Source organism: Anguilla rostrata, chromosome 1, assembly GCF_018555375.3.
Source record: "Anguilla rostrata isolate EN2019 chromosome 1, ASM1855537v3, whole genome shotgun sequence".
NCBI lineage: Eukaryota > Metazoa > Chordata > Actinopteri > Anguilliformes > Anguillidae > Anguilla > Anguilla rostrata.
Genome location: NC_057933.1, coordinates 76433986 through 76442116, shown reverse-complemented (window position 1 = coordinate 76442116; position 8131 = coordinate 76433986). Strand labels below are relative to the sequence as shown.

The 8131-nt window shown below is 38.0% G+C and overlaps 2 protein-coding genes and 1 long non-coding RNA gene across 8 annotated transcripts in view; 2 read left to right on the top strand and 1 right to left on the bottom strand.

Annotated features, from left to right (window-relative positions):
• Positions 1 to 4260, top strand: part of LOC135235920 (nuclear GTPase SLIP-GC-like) — a 200763-nt gene extending 196503 nt beyond the window's left edge. For 2 of the 4 annotated variants that reach the window (XM_064302024.1, XM_064301998.1), the window contains exons 17-21: positions 442 to 580; positions 720 to 828; positions 948 to 1081; positions 1453 to 1543; positions 2596 to 4260. In XM_064302024.1, the coding sequence (XP_064158094.1) occupies positions 442 to 580; positions 720 to 828; positions 948 to 1081; positions 1453 to 1543; positions 2596 to 2660 (538 nt within the window). In that variant the 3' untranslated portion in view covers positions 2661 to 4260. The remainder of the gene's footprint in view (positions 1 to 441; positions 581 to 719; positions 829 to 947; positions 1082 to 1452; positions 1544 to 2595) is intronic. The other 2 variants (XM_064302015.1, XM_064302032.1) reach the window with 2 other exon arrangements.
• Positions 1 to 5914, bottom strand: part of LOC135235973 (uncharacterized) — a 50206-nt gene extending 44292 nt beyond the window's left edge. Inside the window, exons 1-2 of the long non-coding RNA XR_010324474.1 lie at positions 5364 to 5914; positions 4897 to 5016 (exon numbers count right to left, since the gene is read on the bottom strand). This is a non-coding gene — a long non-coding RNA (uncharacterized LOC135235973). The remainder of the gene's footprint in view (positions 1 to 4896; positions 5017 to 5363) is intronic.
• The window catches only part of LOC135235873 (nuclear GTPase SLIP-GC-like), a 130675-nt gene that overhangs the window by 76006 nt on the left and 46538 nt on the right, over positions 1 to 8131 (top strand). The gene's annotated exons all lie outside the window — the stretch shown is intronic.

The window sequence follows — 8131 nt, the reverse complement described above, 5'->3', positions numbered from 1 at the left end:
TTCTCTACCAAACTAAGAGGTTTGCAGTCATATTTTTTCAACCTAGTTATATCCAGGATGATGGAGAAGAGAAGGCTCATAGTTCATAGGATGAGTTACATAAATTGTAACTTAGTAGAGATTACCATTACAGCTAGGCTTATTTTTTTTTTACTCGTGCACAGCTCGTGCAACCGGCCCCAGATTCCCAATTAACCAGGAGTTGCTTGTGTGATCACACAGGGACAACCCTGCTGACTATAGCCCACTCTTCATGGGAAACACCCTCTAGGGCTGTCAGCCATAATCAGCACATTCAGGGTTCGACAACAGACTGTGGGGAGCATTGATACACGGAAAACCTATTTATTAGCAGAACATACCACAATATTTCTGCGTTTGATATGTCTAAAGTATCACTTGCAAGTAACACCAACAAATCATTTTAAATTGTCTCTCAAGGCCTGGAGGTACGAGAGCATCAATCAATGGGCAATTTGGAAGTTTTCAAGAGAACTTCATCACAAATGATAAACTCCTGGAATATAAAAAAACAAAGAATGAAGAGAAATACCTGCGTCTGGTGTACATTAGAACAGAGGTGAGAAATAGCCCCTTCTGCAGTAGATATGCAGTTGGTATCTTTTTTTACATTATTACACCTAATGCTGAATTACAGAAATTACCTGAGCAATTTTTCCACAAGTGAACTAATACATCTTCTCTTTTATATCATCTAGCAAAGAAAATTGCACAAGAATTTGGAAAAGAAAATCCTAAGGAGAAAGAAGCTGATCTACAATTCCCTCAGTAATTCAATCCGTGACACCATGACGCCAACATATCAAGGTTGGTATCTCAATATAAAAAATTTGGAAAGTAAGTAAGTAATCCAAGTTTATCTGTTAAAATGTGAAATACTGTTATTAATAGAAATTAATGCAAAATTTTGTCAAATTTATTTTCAGAATGCGCTCGCATCCATGGACAGTCTTCTTTCTGTAAGATTCAAGAGAACGTGAAATATGCAATTAAGAAATCCAAAAATGGCATGTTCCGTGAGGCCATGAAAAAGATGCTGGAGGAGTTCAGCAGTCTGCAGGTTAGTTTTCTCTGGAAAATTCTACTTGCCTTTTTGAAAAACTTAATTATCCAAAGGGGGGGACAGTTAATTAAATGTTTACAATATAATGATGGCAAAGCATCACCACTTTTACTTCCATAGTTTGTATAGGCTACAGGCCATGTATTTCTACCTGAGCCAAATCTATGATTTTACTTTGATTAAGATCACCCCAACCTAGTAATGCTTGCTTTTCCTGTTTAAAATGTTCTGCAATTTGCGTGAAAATATAGAGTTTTTTTTACACAGGAGAAAAAATGAATTTAAAAAATTGCTTAAGCTAAGATTTACTAAAAAATATCACTTTACAGGAAATGATGAAATCTTTGTTTTCAATCATTACTCTATAGAAATACCTTGTGACAGAAATTAAGACACAGATGACAACCTCCTTGAGGCTGGCTCTAAACCAGATCCCAGAAGACCTCACTGGCCTTCCAGGTAACCAGTGGAAACCACTTTTAGACTGCAGGAGGATGTCAAAGGACACTCTGTACACCGTATACTGAACCAGCAGATTACGATATGTCCTAATTATTCCGGCCCTCCTGGTGCATCTTTGGGTTGAGAGGTGGCTGGGCCATGCGGTCGCTCCTTGATTATCATATCTGATAAATTTAATGTGGAAATATTCCAGTTCCATGTTGCAGGATACTGATTCATTGATTAAGCTTTCTTCTCTGTGTGATGTTTATGTGTCAGTAAGTTTTCTATGTCTGACACCTTTCATACTCGATTGTTCAACTCCCATCATTTACTTTGACAATGTCCCCGGAAAACAAGCTCGTTTTCTTATGGATGAATGCTAATTGCTAAGATTTCCGCTAGATAAACATACTGTGTTTGTTGGTGTAATATCTGTTAACAAAAAAGCAGACAGTGCTCAACCAATGCAGACAAGAGAAAGCACAAAATATACCAAAATTGTTTGTTAGGTGACATTAAATGGATATATAATATTAAATATTACATTTCCTTCACTCAACAATTTGGTGCAATATTTGTAAACAAAAGGTAACAACAAGAAGGTGTTTTGAGAAATGCTTGTTTAAATTGTGTACATTAGCTGCAATGTATCGTAAGAACCATCTTAAAAGTTTAAGTTCCGTCGTTATCGGAAACAGGGCCCAAGTCTGGTTCCCGTTTGGAACTGTGTGTTCCCATAACATACACATTTTTGTGGACCAACATCATCACCACACAAAAGATTCAAACAGTCCAAGACCATCCCGCTGACCAATGCTGTTTTTTCACTTGCTGTACGAAACTTCAGGAGGCTTATTTTGTCAGGAAATACAGGTTAGTTCATTTTCACAGGTCTAAGGTTGTAGTGTCCTACATGGCAGTCACCCTGGTCAATAGCCCACCTATTGTGCACAAGAATCTCTGGTCATGTAAAGACCTACAGTAGCTGTCGTATGTGCTGTGGTTTGTTTAGAAAGGCGTATCTGCCAGCATGTATCTCAAACGATGTGATTTGTTCTTCATTCCAGATGTTTCAGAAGAAATGGAGACAATGAAGCGAAGCTGTGACTCTTTAGGCCTCAAGATATTTTAAGTCACCGAAAGCGGATGACGGATCCAGCTGAGATCACCATGGCAACCTGTCTCATCCAAATAAGGTTGCAAAATTTCATGAATATTCAGGGTGGAAACTTTCTGTGGGAATTAATGGGAATATATGAGAATTAACTAAAATAAATTAACAATCCTTTGCAACCCTACACCCAAACAATGAGGGTGCTGTGAAACGTATTTTGTTATTTTAAAAGTTACAGATGACTATTTTGTTTGTCAACGTGTGTACAGATATTCCCTGAAGAATCACAACACCACTGGGCTTGACTAATAATTCATTCAGCTTTAAAAACTAGACAAGAATTTGATAAATCAACAGGGTTTTATTTAATACATTTTAATGACAGTTCAATGTTGAATACTGAATTCTGACATTTGATCAGTTGAGAGAGATTTGACAGTTTAACTGGCCCTCTTGAAATCTTTTACTCCTAAGTCAAGCACAGTATGTATAGCTACATATATAACCACAGCTATGTATTTTAGTGCCAAGTGCTTATCTTGCTAGCTAGTTACCTACGGTATGTTACCTACTTGATTCTGATAGCAATTCTAAACATAATAAATGACAGGTGCAGGGGGAGGGGGGATGTGTGTGCTCTTTTAATTCATTCACTGCTTCGCTGTGCTACAAGGTCAGAAATTTCCATCTCTCAGTTTGGGGGAAAAGTGGTCTGAAATGAACACACAGAACCAATGCTGTTTGTGTTGAATAACTACAGTCAAGTGAACTCATCAGTTCAGTTCAGTAGAGTAAAGCAAAAATGTTCCTTAAACAGTTTCATATTAATTCATATACATTTTTTCGTAATTTTAAACAGAAAACTGATTTTCTGCACTTATTTTCAGTGGCGGCTTAATGAAAGTAGTTTAAAAAATAACTATTTGTTTAGTTTGGTGTATGACAATTTAGGCTAATCATAATATTTCAGTGTGTGATGACTTCTTTGTGTGGGATTTGTAGTGGGAAACTGGGGCTCTTGGGGGTATAACCATAATATTGTGTGTTTACTTTTTCCATTCAGTAATGTTTTGCATTATGTAATCATGTCAATAATCATCCATAAAGTAGAATGTACCCAGTATAAGAAGGGAATTATTCTGTACTGTGCATTTTGTTGTTTGCCAGATGAATCACTTCAATTTTTAAAATAGCTAAATTGTTACTTGAATTTAAGTCTGATTCACTTATAATTTAGAGAAGCCAGGGCATGTTGAATGTACAAAGAAAGTTTGTTCTGGGACTGAGAGTAGGTGGGGAGGGAGACGCCTGATGTCAAAAACATATCCAATTCTCTTTGTGGCAAACCTGACCCAGTTAGGACAGGAGCCCATGTTGCCTGGCCACAAGCTTGGGTTTCTTGGCAACAGGGAATCTTTCCCTCTCCCAACTACTCTAATCAATCCCTTGGGCAAAGCTGTGTAACTTATCTATCTCATGCACTGGTGTAAAGACTTCATCCACACCAAGAAGTCTTTAGAATCTTCACTGAATGTTATAGAACGGATGTTGCTTCTCCCAACACTGTTATTTCTTTTCCTTTTTTTCTGTCTTCTTTAATAAAGTGTGCCTTTTCTCAGCTCAGTATAGACTTCGATTTATTTGGAGAATTGCAAACGTTTCTTATCCTTTCCTTCAGATTAGTTTCCTACAATTCTGTTTCTTAAAACAAGGTTATCTTTAATTAATCAAACATGCTACATTGACCAACAAACAATTCAATGACCAACCAAAGTTCTGGGTGGTGTTTATTAATACATTTAGTCTTATTTCTCATTATGTTCTGACTCTGCTGAAGTCTTTGAATGGATTCAAAAACTGAGAAAGAAGCAAAGCTGTTCATTTGTTTGAATTGAGGCCTTCATGTGACTCATGTTATAACACTGTCAGGAAGTTCATGGAAAGCATTACATTTTGAGAGCAGAACTGCATATCACTATTTGCACATTTTCACATTAAATCTATAAGCCATATTCAAAAGAATTGCCCCCCAGCATAAAGCCACAAAGATGGAGACCTGACCTCTCCTAACAGAAAAAATAATTCATCTGTGATCCAGATCCTGCACTAGTCATATCTGGATATACAGCACTCGTTCACTGAGAAACCATTTTATAAATGTAAATACAGGATACAGGTAGGTTGGGTGAATCTCCAAGCAGGTATGTATGCAGAAACATGAAAATGCATAAGATTTACATTAAAAAATACTTACCCTTTGATCATGAAAGCAAGATATCCCAAGTCCATTCCAGGTTATAACAGAGTAACTCACTGGAGTTGCCTATTTGCACATCTTAGGGCATCTGTCTTTCCTGAACTGCAAGTAAAATGGCTGGTGACCAGGAGTAATGTTAAAAAAAAAAACAATTTAAATACTAGAAGCAGCTAAGACATGTAACCTTAAAGTGATGTATTTTAAAATAAATAAAAATAAAAATAAACAATTAACTATGTAAACACCTACTTTACGTTATAACCACAGTTGCAGATATGTATAATAGGAGTCAAGCAGGATTCCCAAGATGAACATCTGCACGGTTATCTGCTCCGATGATACATTAATGTCACTTAATAAAGATTTTGCCCATAGAACTCTGAAGTCTGATCTAGCTAGCATTATTTATTCACATGCGAAGAGGTAAAAACAATAGGCTAGCCTCATCATACTGTATTACTTACTTCAGATCCGTGAAATGATGAAGCATCCTTCAGGAGTCAGTAGCCAGCACCGTAACGTTAGGCTTACGGTGACTCAGCATGAAGAACTCAGACTATAGCTAACGTTAGATAATTACGTTTCTGCCACGACGTTGCTGGAAGATGTTAGCTTGACAGCGGGCATTTGTGTATTCAATCTAAATGACCTGATTTCCTGCATGTTTACACTTATGGTTCCAAGAATCTGAATAATGGAAAAGATGCCATAGGAGTAAGCATTCCGCAATTGCAGATACATCTCGGAAAGCGGATATCAAATCATGTGTCAGTTTTCACTTCAGAGCTGGTGGTAATTTTGTGGGCGCTCGGGTGGGTGGAGGAAGTTAGGCCAGGAAAAGTCATTGTATGTTCAGATTCTTCTGCAGCACTAATGGCACTGAAAGGTGGGAAAGGTGGGGCCAGACCAGACCTAATAGTAGAAATATTGATTATGCTAAATCGAGTATCTAAGTTGGGGAATACTGTTGGGTTTTTCTGGGTCCCAGCTCACGTAGGAATACAGGGGAACGAGGAAGCTGATATGATAGCAAAAATAGCCGTCAACAGGAAGGATTTAGATCTGGAAGTACTGTATGGAAGGGCCGAGTGTAAGAGCTTAAGGAATAGAAAAGTTCTGGCAAAAAGAATGGGAGGAGGGAAACAAAGGCAAGTATTATTTTTCAATACAACCAACACAGAATCTCACGTCAAATGTGAGAATGAGCAGGAGGGACAATGTGGTAATAACTAGGCTGAGATTGGGTCATTGTGCATTAAATCATGGGCTAGCACTGACTGGTAAACACCCGGATGGAAAATGCATCTGTGCAGAGGCAGAAACTGTGAAGCATGTTTTGATGGAATGAATGCACCAACTATCAATGACAGAGAAGACTCATGCAAGCAGAACTGTCAGAAATTGGAGTTACAGATTATTCAGTGAAGTCTATTTTTGCCGTGGGTCACTGTGATACTCCAAAGACTGTATTTAAATTTCTCCATCGCACTGGTCTCCACATGAGGATGTAGCTTTTTCAATGGAGCTCTATGATTGACCTGTGGAGGGCAGCATTCCGTTGTTAGTGTATAGCCTGCGGGAAACTATTAGAAGAAGAAGAATTTCTTAACATGGCTGCGCTGGATGTGTGTTGTTGGAGCCCCCATATGGTGCTAATAACCGTCCTGCCTGTGCTGTTGAATAAAAGAAGCAACACATTTGAATTTCTGACATGTAGCAAAGAAGGAAGGAACATAGGGCGCGGGAGCATCAGGCTGAGCTAGCATAAGGATGATGCCTGAAAAAGACATTTTGGCACACTGAAAATCTAGCTCGGGACCACTGAAATTAGCTTGACCAGAGGTGTGTTCAAATCAGAGACTGTAAAAGGCGAGTACACAAAACACAGGAGGCTTAGTGATAGGTTGAGTATTTCTGAGAGACCCGCCTCTAGTGCGTGACGTCACAGTAGCTTTGTCCATATTTTTTACAGTCTCTGGTACTCGCCCTCCCAACTTTGATGGGTGAAAGTGACGGTTTTAATTTCAAGCAATATGTCGCACACGTAGCGTCATGGAAATAAATAAACAATTAAATGAATAAATACATGCGTAGGCCTACATTTCGTGCCACATTTCATTATTTATGCCCACATTTCATGGTGTATTTATTTATTTAATTTTGTCCGAAATATTCCTCCATATTTGTGAGCTTGCAAGTGCTAATGAAATAAACACGTTCATGTTCGTCAGGAGAAAATAAGTAGCTACGATATGCGTTTTCTGGGCGGGGTTGAGGCTGTAGTTGGGTTCACTGTTTTCAAATCTGATAACACTGGAGTGGTGTACTGTAGAAAACGAAACTTATCGGACAGGAAGTAGATGATTAAGGTGCGAACCTTCCTTTCAAACTCATTGGAAGGCTTGAGAAACAAGTGAAGATTCAGTGAGTTTGTCCTTTCGTTGAAACACTGGTGAGTCCCTCAACGGTCAAATATTTAGATACTGAATGCATAATTATTACACAATATCGATAGCACGTTGCTGTATTGGGATATAAGGAAATCGTTCCAACCGGTTATATGTATAACCTGGGATGTGTAACCCACACTGACTGTCTCCAAAACAGTGTTCATACAGTGAGTGGCTCTAGATTTACACTTCTGGTGGTTAATGGCAAAATATTTTTTGAAAGATGAAGTGGTAGAGATGATGAGACGTTGCCTGGAGTGCGGAACGTGGAGTGTGCTTAACTACACACTCCGGGAATACTCTCTTGTTTAAGCCAAATTTAGGTGTGTTGATGTAACTCGATTTTTATTGTTTGTGATAAGTACTTCTTGTCTTATATTTAGCAAATGCATTTGTATGGCAAACTTTTTGGGCTGGAAAGTTTAAAATATCAATCAACATATTTCCTGTCTCAACAGTCAGAAATGCTGGTTGGTCTGCAAAATTATGGAAGCATATCCGCGCCAAAATTCAAATAAAATACAAATCGGCAATTGCATTTCGTTTTCATTCGATCGGCGCAAAAACATTACATAGGCTAATTCAAATGAAAATTCAATCCCTCCTTTGGTTAATGTGCGCACTATAGGCTATCTGACGATCGTCATAATTTAAGTGGAAATTAAAAACCACATTTGAAATAGCAATTTTTTTGATTGTAAACTCATTATGAATGACAAAAATGAAACGATAATTCAGTTGGCCATTTACCATTTAATATTCATGTTTTTGTGGCACAAGGG